The sequence below is a fragment of the Erpetoichthys calabaricus genome, chromosome 13 (genome assembly GCF_900747795.2).
Source record: "Erpetoichthys calabaricus chromosome 13, fErpCal1.3, whole genome shotgun sequence".
NCBI lineage: Eukaryota > Metazoa > Chordata > Cladistia > Polypteriformes > Polypteridae > Erpetoichthys > Erpetoichthys calabaricus.
In genome coordinates this window covers 140,117,682-140,143,268 of record NC_041406.2, presented here as the reverse complement: position 1 = coordinate 140,143,268, position 25,587 = coordinate 140,117,682, and the positions used below count along the sequence as shown (strand labels likewise).

The 25,587-nt window shown below is 41.8% G+C and overlaps 1 protein-coding gene across 1 annotated transcript in view; it reads left to right on the top strand.

Moving 5' to 3' along the window:
* Positions 1 to 25,177, top strand: part of LOC114663664 (collectin-10-like) — a 52,146-nt gene extending 26,969 nt beyond the window's left edge. Inside the window, exons 3-6 of the mRNA XM_028817555.2 lie at positions 6,342 to 6,413; positions 15,923 to 15,976; positions 21,356 to 21,451; positions 23,501 to 25,177. Of these exons, the coding sequence (XP_028673388.1) occupies positions 6,342 to 6,413; positions 15,923 to 15,976; positions 21,356 to 21,451; positions 23,501 to 23,910 (632 nt within the window). The 3' untranslated portion in view covers positions 23,911 to 25,177. The remainder of the gene's footprint in view (positions 1 to 6,341; positions 6,414 to 15,922; positions 15,977 to 21,355; positions 21,452 to 23,500) is intronic.
* Positions 25,178 to 25,587: the final 410 nt, after the last annotated feature.

Genomic DNA, 25,587 nt, shown 5'->3' with positions numbered 1-25,587 from the left:
GAAAGCGCAGATAGTCTTTTCCTTGCCTTCTGCCTTTTCCTTTTTTCCTCCCCTCCTCGATCTGCCATTCCCCTTAAAAAGAAAAGTTTCCCGCCGAAACATCCTTTCCCTGCGTGGTTGTTATAGTAACATGACGCCGGCAACTGCAGCACTTGGTCGTCCACAAAAGTGCCTGAATGGGCTATTCGTAGACACCCTCCCAGTCACATTATAAAGTGACGGACAGTCCAGAAGGCAAACCCGCCTGACCAGTTATGTAGCCTTGCTACAACTCATGGCTGTCGGTCGGTGTTACATACGAGGTGAGACACAAAAATATCTGGACTGGGCTTGGGGCTTTCCTGAAAAACCATCAGAAGGTCGGCCGAATGTGAATCCTAGAAATGTATCCCCTCCTACACACCCTCTCAAAACACCAACTGGCTAGGTATATCCTGTGAATAGCCCAGTCAGTATTTGCACAACAATCGCTACACAAGTTCCTGCGATAATCGAACAATAAATCAACATCAAACGTCTCACGAAATTGAACAAAACGGCCACAGAAACTTCTGAAATGCTAGAAAATAGCGTACGGTGATAACAGTTTGTCTCGCACACAAGTTTTTGGGTGGCACAAACGTTTCAATGAAGGACAAGAACATGTGGAAGACGTTCAACACCTAGGTCGCCCACGCTCATCTCGGACGGATGAAAACATTGTGAGACACGGGTCTGAACACCATGAGACAGACACCAACACTTTATTAAAACGCACGGGTTTATTAATAAAATACAGTCCCGCACAGCACACAGTGCTCCCAGCACCAGTCACCCTGCACACGGGCCTTTCTCTCCCTGTCCGTGGGCCGCCTTTCCTCTCTTCACGGGATCTTTGTCCTGCTCCCACTCCCTTCCGGCGGCACTTCCTGGTGTGGCGGAAATGCAGGTTTCCCGGGCTCCACGACGCTCGGGGCACCCCCTGGCGGTGGCCATGTGCCCCAATGGGTTTGAGCCTCCTGGCTCCGTCCCCGTGGTCCCTTCTTTATCCAGGGCGGTTGCCCCCTCGTTGCCCGGGCAACGAATAACCCACCTCCCGGTCCTTCCAGGCGTCCCAGCTGGGTCTGCCCCCCAGCCTCCTGTGACAACATCAAAATGGTGAATCAGATTGTTCGAAATGATCGTACTGCTTTTCCCGTAAAGCAATTTTTGTCTGACAGAAACATTCCCATTCTCGTTCATCCTCCCTATTCGCCTGATTTAGCTCCCTGTGATTTTTACTTGTTCCCAGAAATCAAAAGTGACCTGAAGGGAACACATTTTTCTTCAATAGATGAAGTGAAGACAAAAGTGGCAAGCCTGTTTGAAGAGCCTCAAGCAAGAAGACTTCCAGCACTGTTTCAATCAATGGAAGATATGTATGGAGCGGTGTGGAGATAGATCAGGAGAGGGAATATAGAGAAGGTGACAATGTTTAGAATGCCGTAATTCAGCAATAAATATATATTTTTTTACCAATCTGGTTATTTTTGTGTCTCCCCTCATAAAGTGCTTGTATGATGGTGAAAAACAAGTCAAATGAAGAATAAATGTCCAAACTCACAATGCTGAACAAGAATCCAGTTCAAGTTCTATGAATTCAAATTCAAATAACAACAACAACAACATTTATTTCTATAGCACATTTTCATACAAAAAGTAGCTCAAAGTGCTTTACATAATGAAGAAAAGAAAAATAAAAGACAAAATAAATTAAAATAAGACAACATTAGTTAACATAGAAAAAGAGTAAGGTCCGATGGCCGGGGGGGACAGAAAAAACAAAAAAAAAAAACTCCAGACGGCTGGAGAAAAAAATAAAATCTACAGGAGTTCCAGGCCACGAGACCACCCGGCCAGTCCCCTCTGGGCATTCTACCTAACATAAATGAAATAGTCCTCTTTGTAGTTAGGGTTCTCACGGAGTCACTTGATGTTGATGGTCATACAGACTTCTGGCTTTTAATCCATCCATCATTGTTGGAACATCACGGTGCTTTGAGTAGATGATGATATATACTATATAAATACTGAACTAAAGATACACACTAGGGTCAGGAAGTGGTGAGACCCTTTCAAATGGAGAAATTTGCCATTTTTGCTCATCAATCAACACTCTTCTTCCTCTTTTATTAGTTGCTCCCCGTCCTTGTCATAATTTCCTGCCACACCAACTGCCTTCATGTCCTTCCTCACCACATCCATAAACCTCCTGTTTGGTCTTCCTCTTTTTCTCTTGCCTGGTGGTTCCATCCTCAACATTCTGTGCCCAAACCATCTCAATCTCGTCTCTCTCACTTGGTCACCATAACTGTCATACCTGTGTTGTCCCTCTCATACACTCATTCCTAATCCCGTTTTACCGTTGTTACTCCGAGTGAAAATCAGAGCCTCTTCAACTCCTCCACTTCTAGCTCTGCTTCTTGTCTTTAGTGTCAGCGCCACCGTCTCCAAACCTTACAACATAGCTGGCCTTACCACCATTTTAGAGACCCTCCCTTTCACTCTTGCAGATACTCTTCTATCACAAATCACTCTTGACACTCTTTCTCCACCCAGTCCACCCTGCTTGCACTCACTTCTCCACCTCTCTGTCACACTCTCCGTTTGCTTTGGACTGTTGAGCCCAAGTATTTATTTGTCAGTCGACATTCACTAACCCATAATGACAAAGTGAAAACGTGTTTATGGAAAGGTTTGCAAATTTATTCAAAATTCAAAACTGAAATCTCTCATTCCTAGAAGTATTCAGGCCCTTTGCTGTGTGGCCCTCCAAACTGTGCTCAGGTGCCTCCTGTTTGCTTTAATTCTCCTTGAGATGTTTCCCGAACTTGAATGGAGTCCACCTGTAGGAACTGGATTGATTGAACATCATTTAGAAAAGTACACGTGTACCTGAGTATAGAGGGTCTACAATTCACACTGCATGTCAGGACAAAAATCAAGCCATGAAATCCAAGAAAGTCTCTTATGGTCCTCCATAATCATACTGTGGTGGCAAGGAGATCAAAACATTTGTAAAGCTTTGAGTCTTGTAAAGAGGAAGAAGTTTAGAACCACCAGGACCCTTCCTAGAGTTGGCCACTTGGCCAAACTGAGTAACCTGGCAATTAGAGCTTTGCTCAGGGAGGTTGACCATCTACTCAATGGTCACTCTAACAGAGCTTCCGAAGTCCTCTGCCTCCATGTACTTTGCCCCGTTTATATATCTCTATATTTAAAAGCTGTGGTTTATAATAAACCAAACACCTATGAGGAAATAAAACAACTAAAGGTATTGCTTCCTCATGAATTCTACCAATTAAAATATGCCATAAAAACAAGGTGGAATTTATAACAGGGGTCTAGCAGAGCGTGTTAATTAGCAATCAAGTCGAAAAAGTCAAGGTCAGTAAGGGTTCATCCAGCATTAACTTTGAGTTCCTGGCAAACCAAAATGTAATCACTGACTCACTTCTGTGCCATACTGGGCTTCCTTGTCTTTAAGGGGAATGCCATGCAAAAGATAACACACAGCAGACTCCTACATAAATAAATTACTCAGTCAGGAAATGTGTTTTCTTTTTCACAGACACACTCGGGCCGCACATGCTTTAAAGCTAAATGGGGAGTACAGGCCTTGACTTCTAAGGAAGAGAGCGTGTGATTTTTGATTTAATGGCAAATATTTAACAGGCGGGACTTTTGCAATTGATGTCTCACTCAGTGGCTGCAGTCAAGTGTTATGTGCTTTACTTTGAAGCTTATTAACTGTCTAAACATATCCCTTCATTATATAACTTAATCATTCCAGTCCATGATCAGCAGAGCGAGATGTTTGTACCATTCAAGGACTCTTTCACAAGGAGACTTAGCACTCAGACCAATACTCTAACTATTAATCATGAAGGAAGGCGCTCCTGCCTCCTGCTCTACAATCCTGTGTCCATGTCTCACTTCCTATATGAAGTTGGGAAATGGACCCTGTTTCTAGCTTCTCATCTGGTCTATGGTGTTCCTCACATATACCAAGGGCACGCACTTAAAAATCAATGATAATTCTGTGGGTTTGCATGGAAGAACTGCAGTGGACAGGCGCGCCATCCAGGGTTAAGTTTCCACTATTTGCCAGCATAGATAGAAATATGACAGTGGGACGTATCAGCAGAGAAGAAGCACCAGGCAGGCTGAGATCATCATGTGCTGGTTTGCATGTGTGCCATTCAAGGTTTAATTTCCAGCCATTACATTTCACCTTTCTTACAATCAAACCTCTCCCTCCCCATTTTTGTCATGACCTCAGTCTGTCCCAGCTCAGTTGTATTATCCCCTGGAGTTATTAACAGCAATGTGGTGTCCTTTGAACCAGAAGGGGACAAAACAAGCATATTCTATAGAAGGACACTTTCCAGTACTGACAGAAGGTGTGCATTGAATACACCAAGTTTAAGGGTAATTTTCCACTTTCTCACCAAGGCAAGGCCAGATAAATCTGATAATATAATATAATACTAGGGGACTCTGCCCCTGCTCACTTTGCTCACCAACACCAGGGGGCGGGTGCCAGATGCCCACTATCTCGCAGCTGAGCCATTCAAAGTGCGTTGGGGTGCCCATCCATTAGAGAAAGCGACTGTATTTAAAGAGATGGTATATAGTAGAGTATGCGGGGTGCAGGAGGAATGTGGTTGGTGCTTAGTTATTATAGATAGAAAATCAGTTATTCGAGTTCTTCACTACACCTGTGAATTTTAAAAAGTAAATAAAAAATTAAATGACATTAACTCCTCGTCAAAAACAATATGAATTACTTTATCCTTGAACTTAGATTTTATAAACATTGTTTTTTTAACATTATTACAACATTATTATTATTATTATTAAATGTTAACATTATTCAAAGTTATTGACTGTCTGTATACCTGCATTGTTATCACTCTTTAATTTAGTATTTTCTTTATCAGTATGCTGCTGCTGTAGTATGTGAATTTCCCCTTGGGATTCTCTATCTATCTATCTATCTATCTATCTATCTATCTATCTATCTATCTATCTATCTATCTATCTATCTATCTATCTATCTATCTATCTATCTATCTATCTATCTTTTTGCATTTCTGTTTGTATATTGTTCGGGATACTTTTCTCTTTTTCGTTTATTGGATGATTCTCTTTGTTCTTGATTTTTATTATATGTAGCTCCTTTTTATTCATTTTCTTTTTTTCGACAATCATTATCAGCTCTTGCTGCTGTTTTTCTATCGTGATCTAAAATTCAACGTTCATAAATAGATAATTTGCTTTTCTCCTTACCATTATAACCGACTGCTTTGAAGGGTGAGTTAGCACTGAGTGTGTCACAGGGTGGTACGGAGAGAGGATGTGCGCAGTAGGAGTAGTGACTGGGCGAACGGTGTGGAGGGGAGTAGTCGAGGCTGAATAACTCGGACATGACGACAAACTTTTTTAATATAATAGAGAGATAATATGATAAAGTGCCCTGCGTTAGACTGGTGCCTTGTCCAGGGGTTGTTCCTGCCTTGTGCCCTATTCTTAGTGGAATAGGCTCTATCCCCCTGAGACCCTGCTCAGAATTAAGTGGGCTTAGAGGATGGTATGGTATGGTATGATGTGATATAACTCTGTGATGGACTGGTGTCTTTTTCAAGTGTTGTTCCTGCCTTTCACCTGATGATTGCTGAGTTAGGCTCCAACTCCCCCACAGTCCTGCTCCAGATAAGCAGGCTTGGAAAATGGAGAGATGGGTGAAATAATATAATATAATATAATATAATATAATATAATGCCTTGCAATGGACTGGTGCCCTATACAGAATTTATTCCTGCCTTGTCCCATGTGCTTGCAGAGTTAGGCTGCACCTTCCCACAACCCTACTCAGGATTAAACAGGCTTAGGAGATGGATGGATAAATACAGTGGCGTGCAAAAGTATTCAATCCCCTTAAAAGTCATCCTCATTTAGTGCATGACAAAAGATTTGTCCCCATATACTGTATATCTATTCAGTATTCTGAATGTGAACTCTTATGCTGTAACAATACATTTCCAGAGTCCAAAAAAACTGTTTTCTGTATATATTTACCTAAAGAAGAAAAACTCCAGAGATAGTGTATGCATAACTATTCACTGCCTGCACATTCATACTTATTCGAAATCCTTTTGCTGCAATAACAGCTGGATGGATGGGTGTCCCAAACAAGGAAAATGGTCTGGGAATTGTGGCCGATATTGCAAAGATGTGTTCCAGCTAAAAATGGGTTAAATATGTTCTTTAGAGGGATGGATGAATATTAACAAAATAAAGTTTTCAATTTTTCCTGAAGGACCACCTGGAAAACCTGGCAGTGATGGTGATATTGGAATAATGGGAAAGACCGGCCCACCTGGAGAAACAGGTAAGATGAATTTTAATGTTCTCAGATAGTTTGACTTGAATGTTTAAAATCACTTAATACAATCTGTGGAAGAGCTGTGTCTTTATGTGGCTCATTTTTAAAAGGTTCCCTTTATATCAGTTGTATTAAAAGCGTTAAGGAGAGAAAATGAAGTTTGGTTATAGCTCCATTACTGAAGACAGCACTGAATGCTTCTTCTTTATGAATAGCTATTTTTGTGTTTATAAAATAAACACATTTTGACAAATGCTTTAAATGGTACTTACCTGTATGACTAGCACTGCCCTGAAGGAAGTGGCATGCTGGTGCAGAAGTTGTTGTTCCGCCTTGGAATTTGTTGTTGTTTTCTTTGTATCAATGTTGGGTTTCCACTGAGCTCTCTGGTTTTCCTCCCACATCCTCAAAGATGAGTGTGTTGTGTTAATGGGTGCCTACATGTCGGTGTGAGTGGCACCAGAGACGGACTTTTGCACCATCCAGATGTGATTCCTGCCTTTCCCCTGATGCTGCCAGGTAGTGAAGAGCGAAATGATTTCCAAACATTGAATTTGCAGTGGAAGTTAGTATTTTGCTTTCTATCTATCTATCTATCTATCTATCTATCTATCTATCTATCTATCTATCTATCTATCTATCTATCTATCTATCTATCTATCTATCTATCTATCTATCTATCTATCTATCTATCTATCTATCTATCTATCTTTATGTGTGTCTGTCATTTAGTGCTTGAATAAAGATCTTTAGTGAAAAAATCAAATCACCAGACTCATTTCTGTACTGCATTGAGGCAGACAGTGAAAAAAGAGACACAGCAACAGGACTGGGAAATGAATCAAAGTTGAGGACAGGAGGAGGATAATAACTAGGAACATGAAAACAGCTGAACAACGTTAGTCAACACGTGAAACAAACTCATATTAAAAAAAACAGCATCAAAAATTCAGAATACCAGAAAAAAACGAGAAACAAAGCAAAGGTTTAGTGTGTTTTTTAAATAATGTAATCCAATTATGGATACTGGGAGCTACGTCCCCCTGGTGTTTATGGTGACACGCTAATGATGTCAACTGTCATGCCATACCTGCAACTGGGAGTGTCATCAGCAACAGAAACACAAAACGACAATGCAACAAATTAAAGCTATAACAATAATAAACTTTTCCACAAGAGGCAAATACAAATTATAAAACCCAACCAGAGAGAAACACAGTAAAGAAAATATAATTCCAAAATTAACATAAACCCAATGAGGAACAAGAAAACAAATTTTACAAAGTGATACTCCACAACAGTTTCTTGTCACATGTAGATATTTTGTTGAGCCACCAGAAGTGTTATGGAAATACGATCTCCAGCTTTGCCTATTATGATGATAATCTTGGCGATCGCAATCCTAAAGATGCACCAGAGACAGAAAAGAAACTGAAGCTCCACGGCACTCTGAGAATGTCGTGCAGGATTAGGTAACAGCGGGATGATTTAGGTTGCATGACGTCATAGATTGAATTGTCCCCGCTCCTCCCAGGTGCCTGTATTGTCTGAGGAGCAGCGCAGTTCTTTAGATTCCTTTGAGGGACAATGCATGCTGTTGAGGCCTGGAGTTTCTAATACATTACATTGGGCTGATGTATTCATATAGTCAACAAGACCAAGACACTTTACAGCTGTCCCCAGAACTCAGGAAGGTTTAGTGATATACTCAGGGTCACAAAGAGAGTCGCAGAGAAAGCTGAATGGACAGCTTTGGGGCCTCAAGTCCAATTCCATAGTCCCAGTGCCTGCAGTTTGTTCGCTGCATCAATAACAAGGAGAGGCTTCCTCTGCTAACAGGTGGATCACCATCTTCATAGCATCATGACAGTGATGGATATTTCAATTCACTTTACTGATTTGATTTTTTCAAACTACTCATTTAAGTGAATCAATTCATTTCATTCATGTGACTTGTTTGATTCATCAATAAGATCCAGGACTGGTAGAACTGAAAAAAAAACTTTCAGGATTAGATGGTTTGGTCGCCTTTGAACGAATTACAAAATGTGTAATAAATAATGTATACGTTATTATATATACTAAATTACATGTTAAATATACTGATAATTCATTTTGTATCACTTTGCCCTGTTTGAAAATCTCAAAGCTTAAAAATTATAATGATACATTTTGCGAATCAAACAAACGAAAATTGTGCACCTTGTTCTTAAGTAATGATTTAGTTTGTGAATCAAATGAATGAGAATCAAGCAACTCATTTGCAGGTAATGATACAGTTTGCAAATCAATTGAATGAGAATCATGTTCTCAGGCGATGATTTCATTTGGGAATCCAATGAAGGAAGATTGTGCACCTTGTACTCGGGTAATGATACCGTTCACAAATCAAATAAACGAGAATCATTCCCTTCATTCTCAGATAATAATTCAGTTAGAGAATCCAATGAATGAAAATCTGCGGTGGGTTGGCACCCTGCCCAGGATTGTTTCCTGCCCTGTGTTGGCTGGGATTGGCTCCAGCAGACCCCCCGTGACCTTGTGTTCGGATTCAGCGGGTTGGAAAATGGATGGATGGATGGATGAATGAAAATTGTGTGACTCCTTCAGGGGTAATGATACAGTTAATGAATCAAATGAACAAGAATTGTGCCCCTTGTTCTCGGGTAATAATACAGTTTATAAATAAAATGAATGAGAATCATTCATTTTATTCTCAGGTAATGATTCAGTTAGAGAATCAAATGAATGAAAATTGTGCACCTTATTATCGAGTAATGATTTAGTTTGTGAATCAAATGAACGAGAATCATAGGTAATGGTACTGTTCCCAAATAATCAAATGAATACAAATCATGTACCTTGTTCTCAGGTAATTATTCCATTGGAGATTCAAATTAGCAAAAGTTGCAAATCTTGTTCTCTGGTATTGGCACAGTTTACGTTCCCATTCACATGAATACAAATTCTGTAACTCCTTCAGAGGTTGTACACCCTGTTCTTGATTAATGATTTAATTTCTGAATAAAATTAGCAGGTGGCATGGTGGCGCAGTGGGTAACGCTGCTGCCTCACAGTTAGGAGACCCAGGTTCACTTCCCAGGTCCTCCCTGCGTGGAGTTTGCATGTTCTCCCTGTCCAAACCTAAGACACGCAGGTTAGGTGCATTGGTGATTCTAAATTGTCCCTAGTGTGTGCTTGGTGTGTGTGTGTGTGCCCTGTGGTGGGCTGGCGCCCTGCCTGGGGTTTGTTTCCTGCCTTGCGCCCTGTGTTGGCTGGGATTGGATCCAGCAAACCCCCGTGACCCTGTAGTTAGGATATAGCGGGTTGGATAATGGATGGATAAAATTAGCAAGAATTTTGTAACTCATTTTTGGGTAATGGTACAGGTTGCTAATCAAATGAATTAAAATGGTGCACCTTGTTCTCGGGCAATAATGCAGTTCATGAATCAAATGAGTGAGAATAGTGTGTCTCGTTCTCGGGTGATGATTCAGTTCATGAATCAAATGAAAGAGCATTGTGTGACTCGTTCTGAGGTAATGAAACAATCAGTGAATAATGCATGCACAGAGCAGTCCCAAAAACTAATAAAACAAATAATTATTAGAACTAAAAATGATATTTCTATAAGATAGTATTTTGTATGACTAATGCATGTGTGACAAATGAGAGTATCATCAGTGACAGAGTTTACATTCTGCGATGACAATTCAGTTTGAACTCGAAAGAATCATAAGAGAAGTAAACAAGAATCATGATTGAGATGGGTGGTATTTGCACATGTGCTTTAAACATCTACCTAACAACATCACGCATGTGGTACAGCACTGGTTCTCAGAGTGTGTGGTCCATGAGCATGTGGCAGATGGTCCACGGGCTGACGCAGTCATCGTTTATAGAAGAACTTGCTTGTCAATAAAGGCCATAGTGTTGTTGTTTGTACATGGTGTGACCGCAAATAAATGAAAGTCAGCAATTTGCGCTTTAATTACGTCTGAATTGTTTGATTTGTAACTTTAAACTGTGGAGCAGAAGGGCAAATCAAGGAAAAAATGTGTCTTTGTGTCAAACATTATGGAGGGCACTGTATTTGATTCTCTTCGCATCTTTCTTGACAGACGAGCATTCAAAAAATTTCATGGCTACTGTCAGACCTTGAAGCACCACATTAAGCCTTCATGTTGTTTTGTCACACTGTAAGGTAATTTTAAAGGTGTGAGCCTAAGGTTTAGATCAGCTTTTTTGTGAAACCCGCAGAATATCAGAAACGTAATGCAGCCTCGGGAAACTCCTGAGTTAGTCATTTTTAAAAAGTAAAGGAGTGCTATGGAGTCTCGCATGATACTTTTGATTCGTAATAAATGTGAATAACCACTCAGCACAGTTTTGAATTACCGCCAAGTTCCATCAGGTTTACGACGCAGCAGATGTGGCTTACTGTGCTGGTAAAATCAATAAACAAAATCTCAGGTCTGCATTAAGCACGCGGCGCTCCAGATGCTCAAGGACGTGGTTAACGATGACTAAATGCGTGTCCTCAACTCCCCTTTGCTTCTGGTTTGGATCTAAAAGAGGGGTAACACATCAGCAGTAAAATGAATGTAACATGTTGTGAACATCAACACCATAATTTTTTATTATACTCAAATGACAGACTTTACGGGAGGTCTTTATTACTAGATAGATAGATAGATAGATGGCAGAAAATTCCCAAATCTATCTATCTATTCTTCTCTGCTGCCATTGTCAGATCTCTCTAAAGACATTCAATTGGGTTCAACTAGGAGCTCAAGGACATTCCCAGAGTTGTCCCTAAGACATTCCGATGTTCACTTTGCTTTGTCCTGTTGGAAGTTGAACCTTAAGCCCATTCTGAGGTCCAGAGTGTTCAACCCCACATCTTTAGCTTTCACGTATAGTCTGACCAGTCTGCCATATAGCCCAGATGAGTAGAGTTTCAACAGAATTCATCTGAATGTGGCAAAAGTCCAACTTATATTTAAAGGCTGCTGTTTATAATGAGAAGAGGAATGGGACCAGAAAAGTCCCTTGTGGTGCCTCAGTATTTCTCACTACTGTCCCGGAGACACAGTTCCCCAGTTTGAGAAACTACATTCGTCCAGTGAGGTAGTTATGAATCCAGGAAGTGAAGGTGGAGTCCACACCTATCCTTTCCAGTTTATCTTTAAGAATGGAGTGTTGGAAGGTGTTGAATGCACATAATCCTCACATAACCTTCACCAAACCCATAATGCTATGTGTCACCACCAAGATTAGTACTGTGGCCTCACAGATTCAGTCCCATGGCTGCCGGTAGAGTGTTTATATGCTTTCCCCATGTACACATGGGTTTCTAAAACTACTGTACATAAACCCCAATGCTTCCCCAATGCAGTCAACCTTAAACATCTGGCTTGAGTCCCCATTGCCGGTCCTTCAGCATCCCTAGGGCACTGCACTGGGCCACAAAACACATCTCCTGCTGCCAGTCTGTTTGACATCTATGTGAGACACTGCATAACAGGACGCTCCTACTCCTCAATATTGTTCAATAGGAGTGCCCCTTTTTCACCCCCAGGCTCCTCTCCCTGAGGCTTGCTTCTGACCAACTGCCTCCATTCCTCTGTAGCATGGGCTATCCAAATTCTTTCTTTCTTTCTTTCTTTCTTTCTTTCTTTCTTTCTTTCTTTCTTTCTTTCTTTCTTTCTTTCTTTCTTTCTTTCTTTCTTTCTCTTTAACCTCTGTTCCTTTTTGTTCTGTTCTTTTTCTGTTTCTTCCCTTTCCCTCTGGCCTGCAGGCTCCTCTATACGGCCTGATCGGGTGTAGAAGTGACCCTCTGCCCACTCTGAGGTGTGAATGAGGCTCCTGACATTTGCACATGAGTGCACGCTCAGCCAAGCAGCGCAATCATCCCCAGAGTGGCACCATCATGGGGACACCCTCACCTGTTTTGAGCCTGCACACTCTCAGGATGTGATTATTTATTTAAAACCTGCACTGCACCACGGACCTCTTATTACAACAATAAAGGAATGAAGTCTCCTAAGAGAAAAGAATAACATTTCTTACTTGTGTGGTAAGATATTGCCGTCTTGATCGGATTTACAAAAAAAAGTCTGAAAAGAGATTACGGTAATAAGAATATTTTTTGTGATAGCGCTCTTCCCGGCACTTTCTACTCCTTTTTCCACCAAGTATTGAAGTTCAATCCGGAAGATTCTGATTATTTTTACTAATTCTGCCAATGTCGTGGGACAATGCCACTTTGTGATGACTTTCTGTTCTTCTCTTCATGTTTACTTTCTCCCTTTCAGTATTGTGTTCCTCCCACACTGATTAGTAAGAACATAAGTTATTCAGGAAAGAGTTCTCTGCAAACTGGTGTTTCAATGGAATTACCAGAAGTGCAGTATGTATGCACATTCTTTAACCTACTGGGCTCTCTGAACTCACCCTTCTAATACTGTACTGCAGTGTAAGATGAGAGCTCCCGTAATTTGTAAGAACTAAGTTTCTGTCATTATACTTTTTTCGGAGTGCTTACTGGAGATTGCACTGAATGAGATTAATGGTTTTGTTCAAAGATAAATAAAAAGCATTTTTGGCAGTGAGAAGGCTGGTAAGTGCTGAGTAAACCGAAGCTAAAGCAATGAAATAGCTGGAAGTGTGGGCACTGAAGAAGCCGACGGTCCTTGTGGCATAAAGTGGCTGGTTCTGTTTCTCTGTTGCTTGAACCCCCAGGTCATTACAACATCATTCAATAAGGCCACCTTCAACAAAAGTGCCAAACAATATCTGAGCTTAATTTATGATTTTCTCATTTAGTTAATTCATTCAGAAACAATTGCCACTCCAAAACACTCTACTCTCTCCGTTATTCTGAGCTTTCCATGTACTTGGACTAACTTAGAATTCTGGTTAATGATGCTTCGTGAAATATCATAAAGACTTGTGGTTACTCCTGCTTCACTTTTATTAGGTTCTTCAATGTTTGTTGACACTGCTCTTGTGTTTAAAGTTCATGTCAATCATGATAGGTTTGCTTTGATCTCGGGCCAGCCAAGAGTATTATAGATAGATAGATAGATAGATAGATAGATAGATAGATAGATAGATAGATAGATAGATAGATAGTGTCTGTCATATGAGATGTGATAGCTTCTGTGTAAAACCACAAAATTATTCTGGGCTGGTTTCTTAATGGTACTGGTTACCAACTAAAAGGGTTATCAGTAGACATGAGCATTGATAGAAAAGAAAAACAAATGATGTTTTAGTGTGTTGTTAAGGTATTAACTGTCATCCTCTAAAAGAAAAGCTTTGTAAAATCAGTTATGGTACAGCCAGGGCCATTGTTCTCAATTAATAGATAGATAGATGGACATATAGATAGATAGATAGATAGATAGATAGATAGATAGATAGATAGATAGATAGATAGTGTGAGGTGAAACAAACTGATTTGAAATTAAATGAATTGAAACTATCAACTAGCTGAAGAAAAAGTGTAAGGCCAGCCACAAAAGGACAAAAGAATTTGCATGACAGTTCCTCAAACAAGTACGTGTCTGGGCAACTGTAGGGCTTTTCATTCACTCAGACAGCTTGTTTTTCTTTTGCAAGTCAAGATGAGAAAGAGATGCAAATGTCCTACAGAAGGCACACCTGTCTGGATTGAGACACTTTTCAGTCCAGTCAGGGGGAGTCATAGTGGGATTGTAATGGATTCCTGCTCATTTGTGGTTAGACAGATAGATAGATAGATAGATAGATAGTGTGAGGTATGGCCGCCATTCTTACCGATCTGGGACGCCCTCGAGATGGAAGGACATGATACATATAGCATGTACGGGGCATTGTCTCCCCGGACTGCTAGATGGCAGCTCCCCTGGGTTGCAGCAGTGCCATGGTTTTCCACAGGGCATCATGGGACTTGGAGTTTGTGGGCTCAGCCCTGTTGGGTTCCGTGGGTGCCGCCAGAGGATGCTGCAGGAACTGGGGAGCCCTAATTTAGCAGGCCCTCATCTCACCAGGAAGTGCTTCTGAACTACAGCTTTTGAACATTGGAAATGCTTCTGGGGGTGACATAAGAGGAGCCACCAACTACTGTTCTGAGAGTCAGAGTCAGGAGGAAGAAGGTTAAAGCTTGCGTGGAGGAGTAGGGAGGCAGTGACCAAGAGACAGAGAGAAGACAACGTACTGCCATGTACTTGCAAATTGCTGGCTGTATTGTGTTTGTTGCTATGGGAAGCACTTATTTGGAAGAGTTTCCCACGAATAAACCTCTCTTTGTGCTTTTACACTTGTCAGGTGTTTTGGGAGCTGGAGCACCCCCTGTTGGCTACAATAGATAGATAGATAGATAGTTAGATACCTGGATTTGGGAATTTTTGCCTTCTTCTCAGCAGCTTTGTCAGATCTCTCTAGAGACATTCGAGTGGGATCCAGTTTGAGCTCAAGGACGTTCCCAGAGTTGTCCGTAAGCCATTCTGGTTTTCTCTTTGCTTTGTCCTGTTAGAAGTTGAACCTTCAGCCCAGTCTAAGGTACAGAGAGTTCTAGAGCAGGTTTTGATTAAGGATATCTCTATACGTTGTACTCTATTTGGGTTTTCTTTCAGCCCTGACTAGACACCTAGATCCCAAGTGCTGAAAAACAACCCCACACTTTGAGCTTTCATGTGTCGTCTGGCCAGTCAGCCATAAAGCCCAGATAAGTGGAGTTTTACTGTGATGGATCTCTTTCTGGAAGTTTCTTCCATCTCCATTCTTGTTCTCTGGAGCTCAGCCAGAGTGACCATTGTGTTCTTGGTCACCTCACTTACCAAGGCCCTTCTCCCCTGATTGTTCAGTTTAACCAAATGGCCAGCTCTGTGAAAAGCAGTGGTTGTTCCAAACCTCTTCTATTTAAGAATTATTGACGCCACTGTGCTCTTGGGAACTTTGAGTACTGCAGCCTTCCCCAAATCTGAGCCTTGACACAATCCCTTCAGGCAATTCCTTTGACCTCATGGATTGGTTTTTGCTCACTTGTGGGACCTTCTATAGGCAGGTGTGTGGCTTTCTTAATCAGCTCAGTCAACTGAGGTGACCATAGGTCTCCAAACATCTCAACAACAATCAATAGAATGGGATGCACTGGAGTTAAAGCAAAGGGTCTAAATACTTGTGTCATTGGGATACGGCAGTTTTTTTGTTTATTTTGAATAATTTGCAAACATTTCTAAAATCATAAAGTCATTTTGGGGTATTGGGTGTTGCATGATGAGGGGAAAATGAATTGAAATGATTTTAGCACAAGGCTGCAACAGAACAAAATATGAAAAAAGTGAAGGGGGTCTGAAGACTTTCTGAAGATGCTACGTACAACAGCATTTAATACAACATGACTTCCTCTTAAGACACTTGCTTTGAGTTTGATTTTAGCATTGTCCCCTGCCTTTCTATATGATTAATATGTCTGATGAAACAATAATTCTTACCCTGAAAGTCTCCTTCTTTTTCCCCAATCTTAGGTGATAAAGGTTTCAGTGGACGTCCTGGACATGCTGGAGTAAAAGGAAAACCAGGTATGCAACAAGCTTTTTGCTGTAAATAAAAAAATACACCTTGGGTTTATGTACAGTAAATTAAGGTAGAAAATACAAGAACATTCAACCATTATTATTTAAATTCCTCTTTTCCCAATTATGGGGTCACACGGAGCCAGAGTCTATTCTGACATCTAAAAAAAGAGGTCACCAGTTCAGTGCTGAATGCACTCATCCTCAAACCCACAGCCACTTTAATGTCCCCAAGAAACTTACTACTTTGTCACTGGACCGTCAAAGGAAACCAAAGTCCCTGGAGGAAACTTGCAAGAATATGGTGCGACAGAGTATAAGAAATAAAGACAAAGGTTTGGGGCACCGTGGGACGAACCCCATACATTTGGTTGAAAAATAACAAAAACAAGTTAATGTGTCAGATATGTCTTTCCAGATGAGAGTCTCAGTGTAGACTGTTGCAAGATGGCAGTGGAACCCCTTAAGAGGAGGCCAAGGCAGGGAATTGGCACCTGGATGTGACATCAGTTGTCCTGTTGCTGGTCATCAGATCTGCCAAAAAGAGGGGAGGAAAAGCATTAGACAACAGTGCTAACCCTCAACCTGGAGTAATATTACCATTCAATGAGCCCCAAAGCACATGTGTTTGACAATAGATTAATTTAGATTAGCTCAACTAATGTTTTTTATTAGTACATTAGACAAAGCCAATAATAGCTGAGGGGCAGAAAAGAGTTCAAAACCAGACAGTCTGTTGCCTTTTTAATTGCCACTTCTGGGAGATGTCGTCCAGCAACTACAAGGCCGCTTACAATGAAAACAATATGGCACCACTGGAGAAGGTTATTTAGTTTTAAATAAAAATGCATGATTCAAAAAATCAATGTGACCACTAAAACACCAAAATGAAGCTTCAGTTATACGAGGGGTGTTCAATAATTTATCTACCTGAGTATGAAAGAAAGTAGCAGGCATAAAGAAACAAGTCTGGGGATGTTGTGACAGGCCTCAAGGTCACTCCTACACAGTTGTGGCTCACTGCGAGTCTAACATTCCAAGAGATAGGAGATCAGGAGAGTCCTTGTGCGCATCAAGTGAGCTTCTTCATGATAACGTGCCCCCCAGCTCACATGTCACATCCATCACAGGCTGCCATCCAAGAAGGTGGGTTCCAGCAGCTGAAACATCCGCCCTACAGTCCTGACCTGGCTCTCCCTCAGATTATTTCCTGTTGCAAGTTTTTAGGAAATCTCTCCGTGGACAGCAGAGTTTTCAAGTGAAGAAGACGTCAAGGCATCTGTGATTTCCCAGTTTGAAAGGCAAACAGAAGATTTTTTTTCAAAGGGGTTAAAGTCATTGCAAGAAAAATGGATGAAGTGTAGCTATCAGGGGACTAGATTGAAAAATAAAAAAACATTTTTTGAAAACTCTTTTCTTTCCTACTGAGGTAGATAAATTATAGAAGACCCCTAGTATTTACAGGCCAAGGACAAACTAAAAGCAAATTCAAAATAAACTCCAGATCATGACACATACTGTACAACTTACAGAGATAAAGAAAATAAATGTCTGCTGATACAATGTACATTCTAGTGCTTCTCCCATCTTTCCCATATTTTGTCTACATTTGTATTTTTCTACCTAGTGATCCATCCCACACAATGTAAAAACAATTAAATGATTCCTTTGCAAATTCACTTTATTTCCTCATAAAAAGTGAAAAGGATTTGCTTCTTTTTAAATGTCTTTCTTTTTAGTTATTCTGGTGTGTGTTCAGGCTATATCTACTGTAGGTATCTATTGTGACCTGTACGGGAGGGCACTGAGCCCCCAAACACACCAACACAAGTCTTGCATTCAAATAAAGATTATATTATTTACAAGTACCTCTCACAGGCTTTACCTGAAGGTTGCACAAGCAAAATTACAAACAATATTCTTCTTCCTTCTCTCTCTCTTTCCTCTCCTTCCACTCCTCCAGGTGAGTTTTGTCCTCTGACACCCTAAGGTGAGGTGTCAGGGCCCTTTTATGCCAGACCCCTGAGTACTTCTGGTGTTACAACACTGCAAGTTGGAAGCACTTGCAGGTCAGAAAAAGTTCCTTAAAATCGAAGTGGTCTGCCCCTGCAGCTTCCCCTGGCGGCACCCATGAATGCCAACAAGGCTGTCTAACTCGACTGCAATTCCCAGCTTGCCCTGCGGGTATCCATGCAGCACCATAGTCCAGAGAGACTGCCATCTGTTATGTCTGTGGAGCAAATAGTCTATATGAGTGGTCTCCCCCTGTCCTTCTGTTATACTGGCCTTCCAGCCAGGTGAGGGACTTTGATCAGTACTAGCCAAGATGACAGCTCATGCTGGGGGTCCATGACACTATCTATCTATTTTATAGCACCTTTCCTATCTGTCTAATATGTAGCATCTGTTCTGTCTTTTATACAGCACCTTAAAGCTATCTACTTATTTTATATAGCACCTTATCTATCTATCTATCTATCTATCTATCTATCTATCTATCTATCTATCTATCTATCTATCTATCTATCTATCTATCTAACCACAAATGAGCAGGAATCCATTACAATCCCACTATGACTCCCCCTGACTGGACTGAAAAGTGTCTCAATCCAGACAGGTGTGCCTTCTGTAGGACATTTGCATCTCTTTCTCATCTTGACTTGCAAAAGAAAAACAAGCTGTCTGAGTGAATGAAAAGCCCTACAATTGCCCAGACACGTACTTGTTTGAGGGGCTGTCATGCAAATTCTTTTGTCCTTTTGTGGCTGGCCTTACACTTTTTCTCCAGCTAGTTGATAGTTTCAGTTCATTTAATTTCAAATCAGTTTGTTTCAGTATTGCGCTCAGAGCAGGCTCAGAGTACTATGACAAGTTCTCAGGTAAATAAAATGAAAAACTTTACCAATTACTAATTCCATCCATCCATCCATTATCCAACCCGCTGAATCTGAACACAGGGTCACGGGAGTCTGCTGGAGCCAATCCCAGCCAACACAGGGCACAAGGCAGGAACCAATCCCGGGCAGGGTGCCAACCCACCGCAGGACACACACAAACACACCCACACACCAAGCACACACTAGGACCAATTTAGAATCGCCAATCCACCTAACCTGCATGTCTTTGGACTGTGGGAGGAAACCCACGCAGACACGGGGAGAACATGCAAACTCCACGCAGGGAGGACCCGGGAAGCGAACCCAGGTCCCCATGTCTCCCAACTGCGAGGCAGCAGCGCTACCCACCGCACCACCGTGCCGCCCCAATTACTAATTATATAATGCATACACATAAAGATACAGATTAGATTAAACAAACAGTACTGCAAGATAAACAACATAAATGGAACCTAACCATGTCTGTCCATTAATATTATCATTGACTATCGTGTTATGTGTGCTGCCTCTGAAAGAAGACAGTAAATTAATGAGAAGGAGCAGATGTTGAAGATTCGTACCAAAGTTTGTAAATGAGAGGTCAAGCTGATCTATTACCAAATCCAAAATTAAACTCTAAAAGGTAAAGTTCATAATCAAAGTTCTTAAACTTGAGATTCAATATTCAAAGTACACAAAAATCTTTAGTTTCTCAGATAACGAGGAAGTCAACAGCCATGTCAATGCCATCACAATCACACACGACCGACCCTCCGATCACAGCAATATTGTACTTACTGTTATGTTAGTGAACTGACGGTTGATTTTTTGTGAGTAACAGAAGACAGACGTGGGACAGGTAAGGTCAAAACTGGGAGGTCAAAGACGCAATCGCCAAGCAAGACACAAGTCAAAAATAGTAGTTGAAAAAATGTCATTAACGACACCAAAATCACACTGGAAAACTTCAGGAAAAGGACTTTAGCAAAAGGGCTTTGAATACCCAGTTTGGATGAGGAAATTAACTTTCTTTCACTCAGCCTCTTAACCTTTTGCATCTTGCCAACGCCATAGCTACATATGTACATCGGCTACACCATCTAAAGCGGTTTATACTTCCGTGTCATGCTGTGCAGCAGACTCATGTCTGAACGCTAAGTTGGCGGTGTTTGTAGCACACCAGAAAAGTGAATGATCCATTGAAATGCAGGACAACAAGGTCACTGCTCCTTTTGCTATACATTCCCATTGTGTAGGTGAATGTATTCCACCCTCACATTTTTCCACTTTTTCATATATTTATTGTCTTCTATACTAAAAGATGAATCATAAATGCGTAATTACCAAATTGGCCAATCAAAGTCATAGGAGTCTGCGTAGGGTGTCGTACTGATGTGACACATACCGTATATACTCGAGGATAAGTCGGCACTTCGTTTTATAGTATAATTTCTGGTATTTTATAATGTCGGTCATATAAGTCAAATGCAGAAAATTCACACTTATCGGTACAAGGGATTATGATATGCTAACACCCACCTGAGAGAGTAACCACAGGGCGCACGGCCTTTGTTTTCTTTGTGGGTGCGGCAATGTGCTGTATCAGCGTGTGCTCCTAACCTCTCTCTCTATTGTGCCCACGTGACCACACGATAATACCCACACTATTCTGAAGCGACGTTTGCACTGATTTGTGTTTGTTGGATCTCACGCCCTCATACACCTTTATCGTAAGAGCATCCCTTATCTACGATGGAGCGTTCGATCAGAAGAAAATATGAAGCTGGTGTTGCAGGTGGCCGGGTGTGGTCCGCAGCCTCCTGACTATTTAAGGAGCCGCCTCCCTACAATCAAGGCTGGAGTCGGGTGAGGAGGTGGACGAGGTCAGAGGAGGCGGCAAGGAGAGGCCCTGAGTGTTGTGTGAAGAGGAAGAGACGGCTAGTGAAGGAGCCAGGGACTGTGAGAGACTGTGGGGGTTTGATGGTGTGGTGCACTTAGTGACTTGTAAATAATATTGTGTAAATAAATGTGTGGTGATGGATGGAAACGTGTCTGCCTGTCTGTGTTCGGGTCGCCTATTTCACACTGGTTTGAAATTAAATGTCGTTGAAGTAGCAAAAGAAATTGGTAACTGCGCTGCTGCAACAAAAGTCGATGTGTCTGAGAAACTGGTGCGAGATTGGAGGAGGCAAGAAGATGTAAAAAAAAATTAAAGTTTTGTATTTTTGAACGGGAGTATAAGTTGGGGTCTGATTTTATGATCGATTTTCCGGGTTTCAAGACCAGACTTATACGTGAGTACATACGGTAGTTACATTTTTGAGGAGATGCACCCTAGTTTCCTCAGGCCTACGTTTTCAATCAACATACTCTAAATACTGCACTATCAATCTTCAAATATGTCTACTGTCTTTGATAAAAAGACTCGTGTTTTAAGTAAACTCACAGATTAATCACGCAAGAGTAATGCAATCAATATTCATTTATCTTATTTCACTAAATGTTTCAGGCTCTACCTGTGACTGCGGACGATACCGTAAAGTCGTGGGCCAACTGGTTGCTAATGTGAGGAAACTGAAGAACTCTGTCAAGTTTGTAAAAAATGGTAGGTGGTTATTTGTTGTTTTTTTTTTCTTTCTTTTCATTATAAATAAACCTGTTGCACCACCAGCACTTCACGCCTCCAGGATTCTAAACCCGTTAACCACAGCCATAATCATCTCCATGTATTTTTCAAGAAACACTTCAGAGAAACCCTTCTACAGTGGTAGCATCACAAGACAAACTAAAATAACAAGCATGTGGCTGATTTACTTCTGTGGGTTAAACTGCCCAGAATGTGTCTAATCAAAGAGGAGGACCACCCAATTTATCCACTCCAAATTTTCAGCAGCCATCCCATGTGCACTTGAGAACAGGGCATCCTCCTGAAGCTGAGCATGTTCAGACCCAGCCAGCACTTGGATGGGAGACCATCTGGGAAAAGCTTGGATTGCTGCTGGAAGAAGTGTTGATGAGGCCAGCAGAGGGCGCTTACCCTGTGGTCTGTGTGGGGACCCCAATACCCCAGTGCAGTGATAGGGACACTGTTGTAAATATCCCGCTGTCTTTTCGGATGAGACGTAGGTGCTGAGGTCTAAAGTTCTTACCCTCTGTGGTCATTAAAGATCCCTGGGCATCTTTTCTGAAGAGTAGGGTGTTTCCTAGTGCCCTGGCTAAATTGGTTATTCTGGCCCCCTAATCATCTCCTGTCCCTTATTGGCTAACTATCTCTCTCACACCTTTACCACCTAATAGCTAATGTGTGGTGTGATGGACACCACGCATGTGTGGGCAACCCGGCTAAAATAGGCTCTAACCCCTTACCCAGCCAGGAGGCCAGTAGGATGGAAAAACAGGGTGAGACAACCTGACATGGCTACAGACACCCCCAATACGACAGCATCCCCATACGGACATCTCCAAGGCACACTTGGAGTTGGAGTCTGATATAACAGCCTTGTCATGCCCTGTGTGTGCCACCAGGGGATGCTGCAGGGACATGTGATCCCAATTCTCTGGGATGTCTGATTGACCAGGAAGTACTTCCATCGGTCTATGCCCTGGCACTGGACGCACTCCCAGGTCCAAGATAAAAAGAATCGCCCTGCCACATCCTGGCAAGATGGAGTCAGGAGGAAGGAAGACAAAGCTCTCCAGGAGTTGTGGAGGAGAGGAAGGAAAGAAAGAAGAGGTAATGTGCATTTTGGAAACCTATTGTGAAGGATTTATTTTTTAATAAATCATTCATTTGAACCCGGAATTTGTGTCTGTGTGGTGGTGTCTAAGGTTTGGGGGCCTGCAGCACCACCTACTGGTCACAGTGGCAAGCGTACTGTTGCAAATTGACTGCTGTCACATCATCCACATTGGTGGTCATTGAAATGGCTCCCCACTCCCTGTGCAAAGCGCTTTGAGTAGTGAGAAACGCTCTATATAAATGTAATTAGTTATTATTAACAAGAAATGACAAACTTTACTGAATGAAGCAGGAATTTATATGTGTTAGATGGGTAAGACTCCCGGTCACATGTACACACAAAACCAGGATAAGGTGGGTAACTGTGATGACACATGTTAAGGGTACATGTGTTTAAAATAAAATAAGAGAGTGTGTCTCTGGTTCTGCCGGTGCAACGGCGGGGTGTTCGGTGTGGAGGTGAGCTGATTGTGCAATGAGGTGAGCTGTTCCTCATTGGCACTCCACAGATTATAATGAGTAGGCCGCATCCATAGGACTATAAGAGAGTAACAAAGAAAGATCAAGCACGAAAGAAAAGGAGGTTAAAAGGAAAGGACATATGAGACAGGATCATGGCTGGGCCAGTGCTGCTAGGTAGTTGAAAGGTGGAGTGAGCAGATGGCGCTCATGGGGCAGGGCCGGGGACTCCAAGGGACAGTGTTGAGAGAAGGGAGCAGCAGTGTTATAGGCATCAGTCATCCAGTCTGCAGAGGTGAGGAAGAGAAAAGGCATTAGGACACAGCGCCGACCCCTGAAGTGGTGGTAGAATTACAGTCACTAGGGCCCTTCAGCTGTCCCCTAACCGCACGTGCATGACAACATATCCATGTCACAAATAATGACTTCCAATTTTTTTTTTTTAATTCACTGCAGTTATTTCAGGGATCAAGGAGACAGAGGACAACTATTTTCTGATTATCAAAGAAGGGAAGTCTTATTCGGAAGCTCTAACACACTGCAGAATCCGGGGAGGAACTCTCGCCATGCCAAAAAATGAAGAAACAAATGCCCTGATTGCAGAATACCTTACTCAGGCTGGACTCTCCCGTGCTTTCATCGGGCTTCATGACACGGAACACGAAGGCCAGTTTGTGTACACCGACAAAACCCCACTACAGGGCTACAGCAAATGGAGGCCAGGAGAGCCAAACAATGCCTTTGACAAGGAGCACTGCGTGGAGATGGTCAACACCGGAGGCTGGAATGATGTGGAATGTGATCTTACCATCTATTTTGTGTGTGAGTTCCCAAAAAAGAAGAGGAGTAATGGTATATTCTCATGATGCCATTCCCTTCTACCCTGGGGCAGCTTGCTGACCTAGAAAGTATTTTGTTAATTCACCACACATGGGCCTGATGAGTTAACCTGCATTTAGACAATTCTGCAATTCAAAGGCCAGGAAACCACAAAAAGTGACACACGATTCTTAAGTGAATTCTAATTTCACCACAAAAAGGGAAAAAATGACCATCTGGCAATGAAAAGCACTGTTTTTATTTCTGTGTACCAGCATCTGATGTCATGGTGCGTATTTTAAAATTTGAAAAAATACTCTACACCCCCCCTCTTTTATACTTATACAGTAAGTTGGTAAGTATGACATGCAAATTCCATTATAACTGTAAGAATGATAAAATATCACTTTATAAAGAATGTTCCAATAATTTAAAAAGAAAAACATCAAAAGAATTGCTGCAATACCCTAAACTAGCGGTTCTTAAACTTTGTTTTTCACATGACCCACAATCGCCGTGGAGCATTATCCCGGGGAATCCATCCCCTTTGTAGAATCGCCAGCAATCATTGTCCCAGTCCCCCCATGAAGAATCACCGCCAATTGTGATCCTGTTTCCCCTCAGAGAATCGCCACCAATCACTGTCCTGGTTAACCTTGGGGAATCACCACCAACTGTCATTCCGGTTCCCATTTTAGGAATCGCCAGCGATCATCATATCTCGGGGGGTGGGGTCACCTTTGGAGAATTGCCACCAATCGTTGTCCTGGTTCCCCCTTTGACAAACGGCAGCGATCTTTGTAGCTTGGGGGAGGATTCCCCCCGGGTAGATTTGGTGCCAGTTGTCATCCCGAGACCCCCTTTAAGAATTGCAGCCAATTGTTGTACCTTCTCCCAACTTCGAGAAACACCACCAGTGCTCATCCCCTGGCAGTTTCCCTTTCCCCATGACCACCCATTACAAGGCATTCCTCAAACATTTTGTGACCCTTGTCTGTCCAGTGTTACTGTTACTCACGACACCATGCGACCCAAGTTCGAACATTATGTAAATGAAAATAAGTCCTAAATTATAGTTTAAGAAACACTGCCCTAACCGAACTGTTGAGTGTTCATTTGGAACAGTACATGCCATCTTGCCATATGTCTTTTACTGACAGGACTGAATATATATAAAAATAAGCACACCCCATGAGATTATTTTCCTTTCATAACAAATGCACATAATCTTCATTTACACCGTATCTATAGATATCCATCCATCCATTATCCAACCCGCTATATTCTAACTACAGGGTAACGGGTCTGCTGGAGCCAATCCCAGCCAACACAGGGCGCAAGGCAGGAAACAAACCCCGGGCAGGGCGCCAGCCCACCGCAGTATCTATAGATAACGGTGGTATAATAAACCAAACATCAGGCCACATTAACATTTTATATTCCAGTGTGTAATTTAAATAAACATAAAGGCACATTCTGTGTCTGAAAAAAGTAAGTTCACCCTTCAATTTCTCACTCTCTCGAATAATTCAAATTAGAATTGGGTGCAAATAATTAGCCCAACATTGAAGATCTTGTCTGATGCTGTCTTTTTGAAACCTCAGATTTTAGTGTGGTTTGAAGTGAGTCTTATCACCCTGCCGTCATCAAAAGAGCTCCCTGAGGCCTTCAGAAAGAAGGTTCTAGAGGCCTGTGAGTCTGGGAGGGGATTTAAGAAGATCTCC